Here is a 19082-nt window from a genome sequence, read left to right as displayed (position 1 = left end):
CGGTGTCTATGCACTTTTGAAATTGGCTGTGATATGAATTCAATGTGTTTTCTGGAGAAACGTAGGCCACCTTGTGTGAGGCATGCGAACACTGACTGAAGACCTGGCTGAAGGGCCGTTGGCTATGCTGCATACACTTCTCCAAAGACCAGTTTACCGGAGCAACAGAAAAGCGCTTACGCGGAAACGCCCGGCCATCTGTCCGAGTGATAGACCTTCTGCTCCGTCCTTTGGTAGGTATGCTGATTTCGCAAGGCACGCATACTGGTGCCTAAACTGAAATATAGCCAGTCGCCGATTTTCGGACCATGTACGCAACCACTTGTATTGCGTTCGGTAGAATTCTTCGATACGTTACAAGAGCTCCTTCGCGCCAAGCCTTCTCTGTGCCACTGATTCCTCCCGCAGAGATATATAATGAAGTGAACCTGTTTGGGCTTAAACAACAACATACAATAACCGAAAGCCAAAGACGTTCAGAAACCCAAACACCTGCTGGAGGCCTCCTCGAACATATAACAACACCGACAAAGAAAGCTATGAGAGAGAAGGGGAGAGAAAATGGGCATCCGTACACCTGTTTCTGCAAACCACATGCCTGACATCTTATATAGAGCCAAAGTTTATCAGTTTTATTCTAGATTGTCCACATCCAAGTTGTTTATTCATTGTGCGTAGTGGGTACAATGCAGTAGGTTATCTCACATTACATTTAATATTGCGACTAAATCGGTTCATAGACATACTCAGTGACGAACACGTGACATCCGTGTCGGCCCCATTTACCTCACGAACTGTTGCCAAAGTCTTGACTCTAGGTAACATGTTTTGAATTATATTTCATGCTATGTGCTATTGCCCTCTGTTTTACTCATCATTCAGATACTCAACTGGCTATTGTGAGACACCAACTTTGGATCAAGCCACGAACAGTTCGGTGAGCTTCAGATAGACAGACCCATGTAGGAGGAAAAAACGTGGAAATATATCTAACTGGTGCGGCCAGCTGTTCTTTTTGTTAGTGAGCTTCCGTTTACTGTATTTTGCAGCTCTTGGGTGTAGTACAAGCAGCTGAATGCTACTTTGTGGCAATCAAAAACGCATCTTACAAATATGGTTTCCTGGTAATTTGAGTAGACATTACACTCAGAACAAACATGAAATATGCCTTCCGATTTTTTAACAGTGTACTGTGCAGCAAGCCCTATCCACCAGAACCGTGCTCTGACCTACTATCTGCTTCTGTGGCGGCTGTCTAGGGTCGCCTTTTATTAACCTCTGTCCCACATAATTTGTTACATACCACAATGTGCATATAGCTTTCTTTACCACGCAAATGTTGTGTAATGCATTGCTTATATGAGTCAGCGCAAGGACAGTAATTGTTATTAATTAGATGTTATTAATTGTTAATTGTTATGGTTGCCGTTTAGGTTCCTCTTGTGTCGTGTACTGCATTGAAGCGCATTTTTTCTTGGTGGCCGAGCCTCAAAGGCTGTTGCATTACCCTGTATCGTCGGTTGTGAGCACTGAATATGAACAGACGCATACAGGACAATACTCACTACTACAAGGCTGACAATCTTGTTCACTTTTCCCTGAAAGAATTATCATGTGCACCTGTTCACAAGCACCGGCTTCCGAAGACCACAACGTTGTTTGCACAACCAGTTTCTTGCCTTGTTCGTTGCTAATGATGTACCTGGGGAACTATTTACAGGCGTCACGTTGCCTTCAGCAAACTGTCTCAAGTGTTTTTCAAGACTGGATGTACTCTTTCCTTCTGCAATCTGTGAAGGAAGTGGTACACGAAAAGGATGTTCTGAGGTTGCATGCTGCACGTTTGTGCGATCAGAGCTTCGGCACTCCATTTCGTGGTGACACATGTAAAGACCTGTTTGTGCTGATGATCTGCCGTCTTCGTTTACTGTGGCATCTACAGCTCCAAAACCGAGAACTTGTAAAGGTGCACTTGCAAGCGAACAGTTGCTGCAAGAAAGACTCAGGAACTATACATAGATGTACCACATGCAGCAGTGGCACTAAATGTGTGCTCCTTGAATACGTTTTGCTTCGCTTAGATGCTTCTCTGTTTTCTACCACAGCCAACATTATGACGTGCTGCTTCCACCTTATGATAGGGAGGATGGTACCCAAATGTGAAGGAATAATGCAAAAGGTTCAAACTTCATACCAGATCCTCAAACTTTGATATGCGACATCACGATAACACAAAATAAATATGAAAGTGTTATGCATTACTTAAGGAGAAACCAGTATTTGCACATACCCATTGTTTTTCGTCTTTACAAATCTGTAAACTTGTTGCTCGGCACACTTTATACTTTCCAGTGTTTCCAGTGATAGAGAATTGTTTCTGCTTGCCACTTGTCTATTTTGGATAAATTTCATTGTTCGATTCCGCAACACTCTCTTCTACTATGATTGTTTTTGATTCGCAATTTACATATGTGATATTCTTTGCAGTAAGAAAATCCTTTAGTGCAAGTAATCGTGATTGTGTTTTTATTGTTGTATCTAATATATACGTTGGTAATATGTTTGTCAATCTACGAATGCATTTCATATTTCTTAAATTTCAGCGCGCAGGGAAGACAAAATCATGAAATCGCGGCGCGCGCCATGGCAGGAGGTGCGAGAGGCGAATGCAAAGGAGGAGACGGATTGGCTTGGATAATGTATTAAAGACTCGACATAGAGGCAAGCAGTATCTTGCACCACCTAGCCTGTGATATCGCATGTTTTTCAGCACCATCTGTTGAGAGGAGCGGGCGAACAAACTGGTACGTTTTCTTGCCACTTCTACAGTCCTCCTTGCCACGTAGCTTGCCCATGGAACCTGTGAAGGCCTGACCGCGCACCTTGTACTGGGGTAGCCGGTTGCGGCCACGTCGCGAATGACGTAACCACGCTTTCCTTTCGTCAAACGCTACGTCACCAGCATTTAGCTTTTTCCGAAACTTAACTACCAAAGCATCTCACGATATCACCAAAATTCTAATCTTCGCGCGCGTGCAGCAGATAGCATTCCCTAGCCTTCCACCAGTGTACAATTCCTAGTTGGCAACTTTGATAATAAGCGCGTAAAGTTGTTCTCTCCCTCAACATCTCTCTAGCACGCGTTGTTTTAACGCACGCTGCTGTTAACGTATGTACTTTTTAAAGAACGACATATCTAGGCCTCTTCCAACAGGCTCCAACGCACAACCTTGGCATCAGAGGGCGCAAACGTTCCAAAATACGCGTCCCTGCCAGACTTGCTCTGGACAGTGGCAGGGCCAAAGACACCAGTGCATGGTATTCACAGAAACCGAACGACTGACCGGAACATTTTTTTTTATTTCCTCTCTTTGCAGCGAGCATACTGTGTATAGAAGAACCAGCGCAGAGACCCTCATCTTCGTCGCGGCAGCCCTTCAGCCTGGCGAGGTTCAACACAGGTTGCCTTTCCCCACCCGGCATCATATGGAAGATTAAACAAGACCTCTTTCAAGTGGTTCGTCTGGCACCGGTCAGCATGCTATATGCCTACTCGCTCGGCATGCAAAATTTTTAGGCATACGCAATCACGGGAGGGAAATTTTTGTCCTGCCATTCTCACTAGCGGAGACAGGATTTGACCATGGCAACTTGTTCGGCAGTGAGGCCCAACTTCTTGCTTTCGGCCAAAAAATCCGCCAAGGTTCCACAACCGGAAACGTAACCATTGAGACGGGCAGCAACGTGGCTAGTTGTAAAGTCTTTCAAACCCGATGCCTTCAGACTCTTGCAGAGTGCGATATTCTGTTGAAGTTTGAATTTCTGGTGATAGCTGAAAAAGAGGGAGCATAAAAGATTAAAACTGATACCAAATAGGAGACGATGACAGTTTCGCGGGCGTCAGATATGGAACGATCTAGCTATCTGCACTGATATTACGAGTGTTACCGATGTTCCAATGTACCAATGTGTGGATCGAAACAAATGTATGTCAATAAAATTATCCATAACTTTTACGCAAATATCGATTAAGAATCCATCTTTTTCATACGTATTTCTTCCAGACATGAATGGACGTGGTGTGCGTCTGAATGGACGAATCTCTTGCGGACTGCATGTGTATTCACGGTCCCCTGTCGGTGCACACTTCCCGATTGTCTCGTTGAAAACAAACCCACTATTTTCCCTTTTTTTAGTGACGTGGTAGCGCCACGAAGCAACTGTGAGCGACGCAGAGCTCTGAGGGGCGTACAGATGTGAACGGGTGGACAGACGACAGCAGAAACAATTGGGGGACAGGGGGTTAGTATGCGTCCTGTGCCGACATCATGGGGAACCGTGCCGACATTAGTCTTTAAGCCTTTGTAAAACCGAGGGGAACCTCATGCAACATAACCGGTGGTAGGATTCGAGCCCACGACCTCCTAGTCTTCATCCCGCTGGTCCGCTTGAGTCACCTGGTTGGCGTTCCCGTCATCTGCCACTACATCGCGTTGTGACATCAAGTACGCTCATTTTCTCCCAGGATAGCAAGGGACGCCAGAGCGCATTCTCCACTCATCTCTCGTGCGCGGTATAACTCTGCAACGATCGCTGTTCGAGTGCGGTAGCGCATGATATCTGCCCGTAGTAAATGTACACAACCCAAGTAGGCCGACTGCTTGCACAATTTCCAGGTTTCCCTCTTCCACCTGATAACTGTGTAGGGACATAAGTGGTCTTACTCCCAAAAAAGAAGGCAACATTTCAAGTTCAGGCGCACGTGTTTGTGTGTGTGTGTGGATCGAAGCTGGCCCGCGAGTACCCCCCTTCCTACCTTGTGATTGGACCACGACCTAGTAGATCGTAGCGACCATGTCTTATGGACCCCTTCCCAGCGTCGCGTTTGGAGGCTAGCGGTGGCGCACGGCTATTGCTTCCTCAAATTCTCAGTACATTGTACTCTAGTTAACCTTATTATTTTTGTACGGCTTGGGACAAACGTTTACGGACCACGGCATTTGCATATTTCTTCGTCGGAGCAGCCCCCTGCTAGCTATCAGGAAGAGATCGAATAAGAAACGGTGGCCGGTTATTCCATCCATCTGTCAGTTTGTGTGCCCGCTCCTGTATGCTGCTATCTTGTAGCTCCATTTGAGAAATGCGAAACCCTGGTGTTCCATAAACTTTTGTCCCAAGCTGTACAAGCGGTGGATGACTAAGAACGAGAAAGACTCTAAACACGCATTATACGCAATTATTTTTAGTTTGTTTTGTTTGTTTAAAAATGTTTCGTTTCCCATACGGGAGACATCCTCAGTGACAAACAGATTGAGAGGCGAACACAACCAGCTCAGCGTTCAGATCGTTCTTAGTCATGTGCTCTCCTGGCTTTTGGAATGTTTTTGCATGCGACGGATGTCCCACGAGAGATGCTTCTTTCTAAAGTTGATTATCATCATCATTCTACGCGTTTTCATACGAGTTGTTGCTTTCGTCTGCTACGGTAGCCGTATGTCCATTTTCGCGCGTTCAAAATTCAAATTTTCATTGTCCAATCGTGATATACATCTCGCGTGCCGATGAGTAGCGCCCCTAGCGGTCATGTCATAGGGGTTGCAGATTATGACATGACCATTATCATCTAGATTGTCGTGGATTTGACAGACTCTTGGTAACATTATTCCCCAAACTTTACTCTCTCTCCTGTGCAGAGACGAAACTGTCGCAGCTAGTTTCCTCTCGAAACAATGATTTCGTCAGATGTACCGTTTTTTCATGATTTACCTATGAGCTGTTTCAGATGTCACCGATTCGAGCTCTCTAATTTTTCCTGACATTATAATCCATTAAATCTACAAGGTGTGAAAACTGCCAGAAGAATGCGGCGACAAAATACACGAACCCACACGTCTCTAATCTTGGTTCGCGTCACGCAGCCGGCACGCGCTGCTTAGTTTGTCTTAAATGTTTTCTAATGGGAGACTCCGGGACAATTCGAAACACTTAGTGACTGTGTGAATTTAATGCGGTACATTATTCAGAAATGGGAAACAAAGTTGGTTTGGCTATCGGGGACTCGTTAGCTGCCAAAAGAGCTGGGCAGCTAACACCGAAACCGATACTCCTGAAGGCTCCCACTCAGTCCTCCTGCATGACGGCAATGGACGGCCTACAAAGGGGTAGCCTCGCGGGGGCCGTCGGCTCTCTACTTAGTTTTGGGCACGCACTCCGTAACTTCTTCGTGCGACATGGATGTCGCGTCACCAATTTCGTTGTAAAGTGCTCGCCAATGGTAGGAGAGATCCTACAGAAAGCCGCACGCGAACAATACCGGTGAGGTGAAGCCCAGTGTTGTTGGACGGCCCTTCCGTGGAGAAGCACCGTATCACACAAAGGAAAATATCCCTTTTATATCTGTTCCAACTGGGGATGAAAAATTGTGTCCGCTGAAACATCATACGGCATTGATGTATGGATGTAGCACTGTTACTTCAATAACTTTATCTACCTTGAAACCTCTGCGAGCAGCGTTGCCAGACTTGCGTTGTGAGCGTTGCCAGATACTTTCGGACTGTTTGGCGCCAAAATGTGGGAGATCGCGACTTGGCTATTTGTTGACTACTTCGCGAATACTTCTTCGGCGCTACTTCTGAAACTGCTATGCACCCAGAACGTGACAGCTTTTACCGTGGGGGCACATCTAATGCCCAAGCGTATACACCGACTTCATTCCTCAATCCCTTCATGGTCGACTTTCTCTCAGTCGTCACGACGTAAAGATGTAGGTTACCACTACACCGCGTTATTGTAAGATCTCTCCTTGGTTAGGCTGTAGCCACTAGGCGGTTTAAGTCCCGTACTCTGGTCATCTTTTGCGAGCAACTGAATCCATATCGACACGACCTTTGTTATTCATTTATTTTGTCTCGAAATATCATGCGCCTCAAGAACTCGATCCGACTAACCGTTCAACATGCATCGCGTAGGTTTTAGAACAAATGACAGTTCGTGTTACGTTTACCGCAGAGAAGGCTCCTTCCTACCTCTCGTCGTAGTTTCGGATCCGCTGATAACTGTCACTGCAGCATACGAATATCCGTGGTGCTATGTCGATCTCCAGGGAAATAACTCACAAGGCAACGAAGCCTCCCCTTCGAAAACAGGTCTCCCCGTAGAGCCGTCCCGAGGCGAGCTCCCCCCGCCTCGCTGAGGTACGATTACGCGAAGCGCCCCCCCCCCCGGCTGCCCCTTTCGCCCCCCACCCTTGGAAGGGCTCGTGTCTTTGCTAATTATTTAACACAATCTGCCCGGTCCGCGTCCAAGCAGAGTCAACAAATGTCTTTCAAGCAGACGGTTCCGGTGACCCTGCGATGATATCCTAGTAAAAAACTCGTACCAGACGATTCCAAACTTGAATGATCACGTGTTTCTATGCCTCCCGGGATGGGAGTTAAATGGGACGTTAAATGGGAGGGTTAAAAATGCAGTAGCTCTTGCTGTCACTGGCACTTAAGGGGCAAGGGAAAAATGGCGTTTGAGACAATGACCTCCAAATCAGCGTTGTTTACGGGGCGATTTTACAGCTCTCTGCTACTTATTTTCTTCAACAGGCGAAGGCATCAACACCAACAGACGAAAAGGAGCACATGCTATCTGTCACAACTGAAGAGTTTATTACTGATAATTCAAGAAAACAATCCCCCAGCAGGTTGTTGTTGCGACAATCATATGGCCCACGTGACGTATAGCATATATCCGCATTTATTGCAATTGAGGAGCAAAATTCCTTTCCTTCTAACACCCATGGTTAGGGCAGATATCTTATAACAGGCCTGTTAGCATGAACGTATCACCGTCTTTTTAGGGTGCTAGTAGTCCTATAGCAGTGGTGATGAATATGTGTCACCAGCGCTTAGCGCTATAGCAAGGAGTACCGTACAGTACTCTGTACTATGCTGAGTAGTGATATGCTCTGTAGTCTCCAATTGTAGCAAAGACGGGCAGGCTGGTATATATTGCTGGCAGCTGCGACGCAGTACACAAAGGACGACAGACACGATGTCGCACTCAAAATATCCGACCGAGACAACACACCGCCAGGTTGCCTCCCCCCCCCCCATTCAACCTTTATTAATCATGTCTTGTTTATTTTTTTGTTTTTGTTTTTTGTTGTTGATATCGCAGTAGTCGAGCTCACACATTTATTTTTCTTTCTTTATGTTCCGGCTTTCAATGACCTGCCTGATATGCGACATCGCCTGTCTCTTCCTTTGTGTACTGCGTCGCAACTGTCAGCAATACGTCTCCAATATTTAAGGTATCGTATAATAACCATCTTATCTACTTACTCTTCAGCATCGTAGAACGTCGAAGCAGGTGCTATTCTTGTGTATATTTTCGTCTTCCGTATCCTCCCTTGTTCAGCTCGAGTTTTCTCCGCCAAGTCCTTCTGCCCTTTGTCGTGATAGAAAATCGCTGACATGTACTGTGGCTTGCGCTGCACGGTGGGGTCGTGGTTCCTCCAGAACATGGACAGTAGGGTTGGGAAGTCTGTGACCTTCGGATCATACTGAATCTCCGCCGTTTCCGTGTGGTCTCCGCTGAAAAACAAGCGAGTATGAAATGGTAGTCAGCGTTCGTGTAAGCTTTTACAGCAATGGTTCCCAACCGGGAAAGAATTTCTCCAGCTGGGGAGGAATATGATGACTTCCTGGGAGGAATTGGTCCCGCTTAGATTTCTCATCCGCCTTCGAGCGCATATAACATAACAAATAGCAGTTTGTTCCAGAGGAGTGCAATTGACGACATGATCGACGCGCACCTCGGGACACGCAGCTCGCGTCGCACCAGAGGTCCCAGAACTTATTGTTGCAGTCCCTTCGGAGCCTTCCAGGCAGCGAGTGCGCACGCTAGAATGACCATAGCCCCCAGGACGCTGCACCCACGCGTGCGACGTGGTGAGAGGGCCTGACATCAGAACACCCACCTGTTAGTATACATTAACGTCATTGTCGGACGTGCACATTCTCAAGCGTTGGCAAGCACGAAAGCTGGGTTGTGACCTACGTGACACCTGTTGTCGCATACGTGTGACAGTGTAATCGTGCGATCAAGAAGTCTGCGTGGCAAGGTTTTAAAGAGGGAGAAGGTATGAGAGCAGAAGTAGAGTATATGATGCAGGTTCGCCGCTGGCCACATTAGGAACGCTTCTCTGGTGGCGGCTGGAATACCAGTGCCTTTTTGTCCTTTGTCGTTTTTGTCTGGTTCGAAAACAAGCTGGAAGTAGTGAATGGCTTGCTTTTATCTGAGTTAAGGAATTGGTCAACCGTTGCGTGTGTCTGTGAGTCACTTCCGGTGTTGTTCACAGCGCCGGGAGGGGCGGTGACATCGCGACGTGTGTGAAAAGAGGTCCCGGGAGCGGAAAAGGCGGGGAACCACTGTTCTACGGGCTACTCTTAGCCAACAACGAGCCCGCTATGCAATTCGAGGTGGTCTCTCTTTACGCATGAGAGGAGGAGAAAAGTGAGGATACCACCTAACGAGCCGTCTGTTCACAACAACAGTAAGAGGGCGCTTTGGAGCTCAATTCTAGGTGGGAGTTTAAAGGAAAGATGCGTGTGACGTTGGTGGTGGCGGGCCAGGCGGATATCCTCTCGAAGAAAGTGTGCAACTACAATATGGCTAATTACCCAAGATTCATTAATTATTAACTTTTTAATCAGGGATTTCGTTCGAAAGCAAGATTACTATTGTACTATTGTATTGTATTATTACTGTACTATTGTAGAGGACGTGGTGTTCCTTCCTCACGAGCCCTGACCGGCGACGATGGAATATCCCAGCGGGCAGATGTGCGTGGACTGACACAAGGACGGCGCCGGTAGAACTGACGAGCCAGCGCAGTAGCGCGTGGCAGAAGGGGCACATCGTCCTCATCATCGGTGGCCACCACGGTACTCCCCACCCCCCTCAGACGCGGAGCGGATGGAGAGACACTGCGACAAGAGGCATGGCGCAGGAATGTGCGGTCACTTGGCGGTCACTGGTGGGCCACGAGTACCGGAGCGTCGAGGAGGTTGGCCAAGGCCGGCAGGGCGCGTGCGGTGGGGGGACGTGAGCCGTAGTCACGAGCGTGTTCAGGCGTTGCCGAGCTGACGCGTAGTCAGGGCGAGTGTCCAGCGGCTTGGCGATGCGGCAAGGGAGCGCAGTTGCTCGACCATGTGCCGCAGGCAGATCCGGCTAATACCATCACGACGTTCGTGGAGGCCTGGCGAAGTGTGAGGATCACCCCGTGCCGCTACCGGTAGGGGACGTCGAAGCCGAAGGGTGCGGGTCAGAGCGAGAAGATGGTGGCCTCCTATTACGGGCGCCCGGAAGAACGACGTGCTCGGGGACTCACGAGTTTTGCCGTAGCACCTTCGACTGCTGTCTGCACTGGGTTCGGTGGCGGTGACGAGGCGGGCCAAATTCAAGCCTGATGGTGGTAGTCACTGTCGAAATTTGGGATGGTAAGAGGCCGAATTACGCCGAACATGGTGTTCTTCGTTAGGGTCACCAAATGTAGAGGAGGTGGTGTCGCTCTACATGAGTCCTGACCGGCGATGATGGAACGTCCCAGCGGGCAGATGTGCCTGGCCTCACCCTAGTACGGTGCCGGCAGAACTGATGAGCTAGCGCAGTAGCGCGTGGCAACAGGGGCACATCGTCGTCATCATCGGTGGCATCCACACTATATATCCTAGCTGTAACCTATTCGACGCTTTAGAAATCCTGAAACACGGACGTGCTTAAAATATTCTCGAATTTCGATATACAAATGAGCTGCAAACCGAAACCGCGGTAACCGGGGACGCGGAAGTACAGCGAGCAGGGAGTATTAGTACCAGCTTCACGTCAGAAGGCCACGTGATGTGAGCCATGGAGTTAACTGTAGTAGTTGCCGCTCAGCGGGCCAAATAATGAAGAATTTGCGTGGTCATTTCCTAACAGAGCTTCTTGCAAGATTCCAACGCTTCGCGTTCGCTTAGTATTAACGTAACAATCTCGTGTGTTCGCGAGGCTTACCGACAGGAATTTGCCAGCTATCACTTTTTCCGTCGGACCTCGAAACGACCGGGCAGCGGATCTCCAACCATATCCGGTGTCGTCACGTCCGGAGCGCGAGGGTAGCGAGGGCCTCCATTAACACGCACTTCAAAGCTCAGATGGGTTAGCAGACGACGCAACCCGAAGACCAGCGAGCGACCGAGCGACCCTGGCGTATGGTCCAAGCGAGTGAAACCGCTAAAGTACTGTTCGGATGGCGACGGTCACGTGATCCAGCGCTGTCTCCGATCAAGCAATTTCTGAGCGCTAGGTCGTGTTGCGCTAGGTCTGAGCGCTAGGTCGAAATGGCCGCCCGGATTCGCCATAAGCCCCCGTCGGGTTTAGTGCGCTCATGAGGTGCCCCTTTTCGATTTCGGCTCATTTGCATACCGAAACGATGCGATGGATATTTCAATCCCACGCGCTCGTCCTTGAGGAAGATACGATGGATTTCAATGGGGATTATCTCGATTATCTATCGCTCTGCTATTTCGCTTTTGTCGAAAATTCCCTAATTAAGTATTACTGAATTTCGAGTAATTGCCATCTGGTAGTTAGATACTCTCTTCCAGAGGATGTCCTCCTGGCCGTAGAACTCAACTTCAAGAAGGACATCTATGCTACTCTCATAGCTTATTTATTAAAATTCTAAAGCTAGAGGCTAATAAGCACCCTGTATGGTTAAGAGATTACGAAATCAGCATAAAACCAAATACAGTCAACCCCCGTTAATACGACCAAGGCCGTTCCCGTGGATTTTGCTCATAAAGCAAATTGTCGTATTAACAAGAAAAATAGATGCGCCACGTCAGCTCGTCATAAAGGAAGTCTGTTTGGCTGTCTCATTTGTTGAAGACGCAGTTATTCCAGGCACAGTGTTTCAATTCAATTTACTCTATTTGACCAACACAACTTGTTATTCACAGCAGTACAATTTATTTACAGTTTATCCATGAAAAGACACCCGTTAAAATCGTCTGCTCAGAAGCACTGTCAGTGCCTTTCCCGCTTAGTCAATTGCACGGGCGATGGCGAATGCATGTTGCGCGTACTTCATCCCTGGACCACTACACTTGTAGGTCAGGAGGATGACTCGATAGAAGCCTGGTACCAACTTTGGAATTCACTGCGCGTGTACGTTTTCCTGGGGCCACTGGACTTTTGGGTGAGGAGGATGACTCTGTCTGTGGTGGACGGTCACAATAACAGGGGAAGAATCCACGTGTCCTTCCCACTTCGTCACCCGAAATGTTGCTCATAGTCTGACTATCGAGTTGTCTAATAACGAGTGGGTTTTACAAAGGACTTCCACTGGGAACAAGCGGTGCCCCACAAAAATGGTCGTAAAGTGAGTTGTCATACTAACGAGTGTCATATTAACCGGTGCCCAGTGTAATCCTGAAAGAAACGGCTCGAAGGGAGATGACTGCTGGTAACACGCATGTACGTCACTTAGAAATAAAGTAACTATCAATTATAGTCAAATTGAGCTCAAGGTGAACCGGATCGGGCCCGACAAGTGGAGGAGGACCTGCGCCTGCAAATAGCGTTCGACTTTATCGTTCGAAAAGTTCAGAATAAGCTAAACCTCATTTCCATCATCCTCTTCCGTGTTGATCGCACAAACGATGACTATGATGATGATGATGATGATGACTTGAGTTTTAATGGCGCAAAAGCAACTACGGTTGGCTAACTCGTTAAAAACTAAAACGACCATGCTACAAGCGGCGTTTTGAAGCGGCCTAGAAGTTTCCATGAATGTATAGCAGGTACTGTCACTTTTGTCAATACAAAATTAGATTGCCTTGTAAAGGCAGCGTGGCGTCATCATCCCGAAGAAGGCCCGGATGAGAAGTAAAAAGTAGGCGGGAAAACTGATCCATGGTGGCCAGCGCGTAATGAAAGCACCATTTCCACAACATTCGTTTCATAAGTTATTGCTCATTTAGCGGGACGGTGGTTACTGTAATCTGCCTCTCACACAGGATCAAAGTACGATGTCTTCTGATCAGCGGGGCTTGTTAAACTTTGCGAATGGCACTTATGTATTAACCAGCAATTATATTAGGCCGATTCGAATGACAACTGCAAATGAATGTCATAATAATAATAATAACAATAGCAAAAACAATTCGGAGCTTTACCCCGCGAGAGAACTGCGCTAATGAGCGACGTCACAGTGGTCGGGTCTGTGGATTAATTTTGCCTACCTGGGGTCCCAAGCAGCACAATGTACTGAAAGTCGAGTGCAATTGGGGTGGACGGTATGCGTCTTATCAATGTTTTTTCGTTTCACGCGTCTGTTCGAGACCTTCCACCTACCCGACCACCCTTATATTGCACTCGACTCATTGTGCTGCTTGTTTTTTTTAACATGCACAGAAATCTCGACATTGCATTTAACGTCTATCGCGGAAGACGGCGTGACTGAGCATACTTGTACCCTTCCACCATGTTGCCACCGTCTCCGGCCGGGTTCGAACCCGCGATCCTGGGATCAGTAGAAGGAACGACTGAGCCACCGAAGGCACCAAATGAATGAATTTGTACAAAGTGGATGTTGTATGTGAGTGAAATTACATGCATCCGAACACAAAAGTAATACGTAAGCGTGCTGATGTGTACTAGCATGCCCCTGAGCTTGGGCAAAAGGAAAGGGACAGAACACAAAACGGATAGCACCAGACAAGTGCTGTCCGTTTTGTCTCTTCCCTAAGCTCAGGGGCATGTTCCCGAGATACGCCTATTTCTCAACTTAACCGTACCCATGTTAATGCACTTGCGATAACTGTGCTCGAAAGCACGAATGCTCTGTGATAGAAAAGCCTTTCGGCGGTACAGGGAAACAATACTCTTGAAACGCATCCCTGACTTGACCTCCTGACCACAGTCCTGAGACTTTGTGCTCCCAAATTGTCCGTTCAGAGCCCAAACAATTTGAAAAGCAAAGGGTGCTATGTGGGGGAATAAATATTCGATTCGGTGACTATTAGCCTGGGCCTTTCTTCCCTGTGCGTCTTTCAAAGGGGGCCCCTGCTATTTCACGCATAGACACGTGTCAGCCGTGATATATCAAGCTGTTACAACGTAGCTCTATATTGACCCCCGTGCTTAATACTCTGAATACAGTACGATACACACACATTATACGAAAACACAGTTACATTATCACAAAACAAAAATACAGGTATGCAGGGATACATCCAGCAGTACCATTCCAGTCCTCAGCTGTCTCGAAGCAGTAAGGTTCAGTCAAGGCTTCGACACGGCATTCAGAACGGTGAACTTTGAACTGGTCGTCATATGGGGGAAAGATTATGGCAGAGCAAATAATCGTGGTCATATCGGACGTGACAGCATGAATAAATACAGGAAAGGTTGATATTCACCTCAGTAAACAATGCTTAAGTCATGAGACCTATGGTCAGAAGCAAACAGAAGACAGTCGTAGAGCATGCTTTTCGGCTTAGTGTGTCCCGCGATAAGATGCCGCTTGGGTATGCCATACAACGAATGTCAAATGCCGACTGAACTCGCTTATGCTTAGAGCCTTGCGTTTCAGGGTTACACCCCGGAAATACCGTCTGTTATACCAGAGCTTTCCACCGGCGACACTACAGGTAAAACCAGAAAGTACCGAACAGGAATTAGCTGAAGTGCAAATTCGACTCGCAATACAGACACTCGCCTTTTCCCACATGAAGATCCCCCAAGTTACTCCACTCCCCTCTGCAAAAATCTGCTTCTCCTATGTTGCCTGAAGTTAGGCTATTTTACAGTCTTGAAATAAAACCCATTTTTCCTCAGATTTAAAAAAACATAATACCCGAAAACACACGAGCCTCCTTAAGCCCTTGCTTCTATCATTGAGGAGAGGATGACACCACGCGTATTCACTTAGAACGAACGTTGTGCGACCAGAGATGTGAGGCTTCGGGAGAAAAACGAAAAAAGAAAGCAAAACTCACGCGAAATATACATCTATATTTATAGTTTAAATTAGATGATGCTTTTTTATTTTATTTATTTGTTTGTCTATTATTTCGTCCAAAATTTGCCACAAATGTGGTGCTTTAAGGCCTCCTGTGATAAACGAATAAGTAAATCAACTTTTAGGACTCGTAGCATGATTTGTAGGTGGGATTGTTTCTCCTTTGTTTCGCTCATAAACCGTACAACCGACATAAGTCGTACAAGAGTGAGAATTTACGCTCTTTTTAGCTGTTGAAAGTTTGTCAACATCATAAAAGCAACCATTTGGTGGTATGTGTGTGTGCGTATGTGTGTGAGTGGGGTTCCCAATTTTTAAAAATTTTGCATCTCAAGGTGCGACAGTGATTTATGGAATTCGATGAGACCTGGAAGTCTCCGTCAGTACATTTTCTCCTTATTTTGCATATATCCTTGCATTATTACAAATTGCAGTTTTCACAGGTCCAACTACACTGTCGGGAATAAGCAACGTCGTGTGTCGTTACCATTTTTTCTTGGCTGTATAACTTCTCGTGGCTTACATAGTGTCTTTATCCTCGTCAGTTTACCAGTGTGTTAACTCTTTCATGTCATATTTCTAGTGGACAGCAACACAAAAATAATGCTCATGGCACTTCTTCACTTTCCCGTCGGACGAAGAGTTTATGTATCTCAGATCGCTTATGTGGCAGACCAATTCCATTTCAGTTCAGCAAAGCCTGTCTCCTTCCAATATTTCAAATTTCACCGTTACCGCTTCTGATTCGGTGAGCGAAGAGGGCGTGCGCCGTTCTGCGGCAATTTGTATACACGGTGTCCCACCAACCATGATAGAAATTCATAGTAAAAAAAAAACGTACGTCCCGGAGAGACATGCGGTGAAGTGATTTTTTTCTGCCAATAACTTTTGCCACATATTGGTAACATTTTTATTTCATTTCAATTGATGCAAACTTAATTTCTTGAATTGAACTCCGAAATTTCCCAAGGCAACCTAACGTTTGCTTTGCGGAAATGGGTGCGGAAATTGTAGTTTCTTTTACCGCCCTTTTACACCCTTTATCAGACGCTATGTTGACCTAGGTGGTAACTATAGGAGTTACTACCTTTTCACACCCCTGCAGACTTTGGACTAATTACTTGGCATCTTATACCATACGTGTGAGGAACAAAATCCCCGGAACCTCACGCACAGACCTCTTGTTTCGCTTGCCGGAACTCTCTCGCATCGCAGGATGGGAGGTGGAGCAGAGTAGTGGCGTGCGCGTTTTCGGTTAAAACACGCACAAAAGCCGGCAGAATACAACATCATCCACGGGGCAGCGCATGTTATGCAATGCCGCCGAGTGCTTCAGGGAACCGCATGCATTTTTGCAGTGTTCACGCAGAAAATAGCCGTTTCAGAAGGTACTGTTGGGGACACGGTTGTCTAAAATATCCAGCCCGTGGCCGAGCAGTCCCCTATCGGCGCCGTCGCGGACGAAGGAACTATACCATTACGGTCTCCGAGGTAAGGCCAGGCTGCGCCACCTGTCGGGAGAGAGTAGCATCGCATTCTCTGCGTCGTCTGCTAGGGAGAGCAGTTCAGTGCGGCCTCCCCTCGGGGAGGGTGTTGGTATAGTTCCTTCGTGCGCGACATCCCCGATAGGGGATTGCTCCGCCACGGGCTGGAGATTTTAGACAACCGTGTCCCCAACAGTACAATTATTTTCCACCTCGTGCAGGTTCATCTCGCTCCTTCGCGCATGTTTACGGTAGCTTTTTTACTCTGTATTTTGGTAGCGTAGCCTAACCGAAACTGAGATGCGATGCAGTAAATTAAAGAATATTCTGTGAAATCAGACGTGGTGGTTTCCAGGAATAATGTTATAAATATTTTTATAAAGATATCATAAAGCATTTTCTGAGGAGGCGCGATTTTTGACTAATATATTTCATTGATTACGTTGCATATATCCAATCAAGTAGTAACATTAGAAGACACATCGAATGTGTTTTCGCTCAGATTTAAAAAACAAACAAACAAAAGAACGTTTTAGCAAACCGCTGATAACGTGGGTTGCGTCGAACCAAGTCAACTTCCACTCTTTTGAAGAAGCAGCTCGTAGCATGGTAGCCTACATCCGTGTTTGGAGGTAATATTTAATTTCTGCGAAATAGACCCGCATACTTGTTCTGGGCCACACCCTAGACCAACCCTCATTTCTTTTACGAATCTTTACGTATTCGATTCAGCAACCTGTTTACTTCGTTCTCTAAATATTGCATCCGACAGAAGGCCTGGATTTTGTAAAGTGTTTAATGTGTGTCCTAATGCGGCATACTGCATTTTCTTTTTCCTACTTTGAGCGCTTTGCACAGCACTGGCTGTACTGAAACGGTTTATTAATACTTATTTCTTAATTTTGATTTATTTCACTTTGTTACGATTTTATCAAAATGTCACATTTTATCCATTTAACCTCCTCCAATTAGTCCCTCTATGCGACAAAATATACAAAGAGTGCAGAGATAAGGCATGGATTTGTTCTCTTGCCTCCTGCGAAGCCTACTTTCCTCTCGACGGTCAAACCCCGGGAGAAGGTCTCGTGTTTTGCCTTAATGTCAGCTGGGAAAATCTCATCACTGGATAATGCAAATACTACAAGTTAAATCTCTCAGTTACATAAGACACTGCTATGTATAATGGCCACAGAGTTATACGAAGCTTCTTTGCGAGGTCAACCCTCATCAGATTTATCACTCCTGAGATTTGCAGTCTGCATGGAACTGGTCACAACTTTTGTTGCAGCTCCTGAAGGTGTGTCTGGTAACGCCATGGTGCACAATATTAGAGTGGTTTTGCCCACAGAAATGCGCACGGCCCGATGATTAATCTAGTCCTAGTGCCCTTATCAGACGACGAAATCCCTTCAGGTTTACATCGCTTGAAGCAGAAAACGTATGTGTGTGTCAAGTCAAAAGGCAAGCACAAATATCAAGGTGGTCATAAAGCAACATAAACGTTAACACCCTGTACTTGTCTTTCGGTTCAGTGCAAGAAAATGAAGACAGAAAGAAGCACTCACATAGACACGTAGGTTGGATTCTTTGTTGTACCCCCTGTGTAGCCAACCTTGGTGCGGACAACACCCCGAGCGCTGCCGAACAGCGCATCGGGGCACCAGAATCATGCCATCGCAAAGGTTGCCGTCTCTGTTGGCGTTGTTGGCTCGTACAACGGCATGGCAGCTCGGGTCTAAATGTTTGGGAAGAAAAAGTAAACTTATCAGTCACAACTCATGTACACAAATGTCTGTCCACCCTAATGAGCGCATTATTCAGCGTAAACCTGGTGCTGTCATGCGAGAAAACATACAAGAAACGTGACCGGACAGCGGGAGATCAGCACCCATGCATCGTAGTTTTGTTAGAGCGACGGGCTGTGCTACGTCATGCCAATCAAGTTAACCAAACGCCTGCAAAGTACTCAACAGAATAAAAAAAACCTACCAATAAGATAATTACACGCAAAAAAAAAACTTACCCCGCTGGGAATCGAACCCATAACCAGCGAGCACAGGAGAGCATATCCGTTGCCATAGCGACGCGCAGACGACGGAATAGCGGGGAATTGCGTTGAAAAAGGATATTAACGTCCGGTAAACTTACAAACTCAGACGTGCGTGTGTTGAGACTTATCTGCCGGAAGTCTATATTTCCTTCGAACAATCCAAAAAGGCGTTACTGAACACACAACCTACTTACGATAGAAAAAAACAAAAACAACAACATAGGACAGTGATTATGGAGATCAGGTGCTTTAGCTGAATGCTGCTTCACCTAAACGTTTGTTCTTCTAAGACGACAGTTTTTCTTACAAAGAAACGCACATGTTTTAAGCGTTCTAGGTGAGGAACGTATCGACAGAGGGATGAGAGAGTAGCGCAAGGCGGTAACAGCTGCTGGAAGCCGCACTCCGAACACTTATACGGTTGCATCGCAAGACGTTATCGGAGTTGACGTGTTTTGTTCTTGACCGCATTATCCGATGTGGACAG

The 19082-nt window shown here is 46.7% G+C and overlaps 1 protein-coding gene across 1 annotated transcript; it reads right to left on the bottom strand.

Annotated features, from left to right (window-relative positions):
* Nucleotides 1–3340: 3340 nt before the first annotated feature.
* Nucleotides 3341–18268, bottom strand: LOC135392742 (peptide methionine sulfoxide reductase-like). The gene is given in 3 exon segments (XM_064623467.1): nt 3341–3832; nt 8331–8582; nt 18111–18268. Coding segments are annotated over 3 exon segments (621 nt in total). The 3' UTR covers nt 3341–3621.
* Between the last annotated feature and the right edge of the window lie 814 nt (nt 18269–19082).

The sequence above is a fragment of the Ornithodoros turicata genome, chromosome 1 (assembly GCF_037126465.1).
Source record: "Ornithodoros turicata isolate Travis chromosome 1, ASM3712646v1, whole genome shotgun sequence".
Lineage (NCBI taxonomy): Eukaryota > Metazoa > Arthropoda > Arachnida > Ixodida > Argasidae > Ornithodoros > Ornithodoros turicata.
Note: the sequence above shows the minus strand (reverse complement) of the source record. Positions and strands in the feature narration are given on the sequence as shown.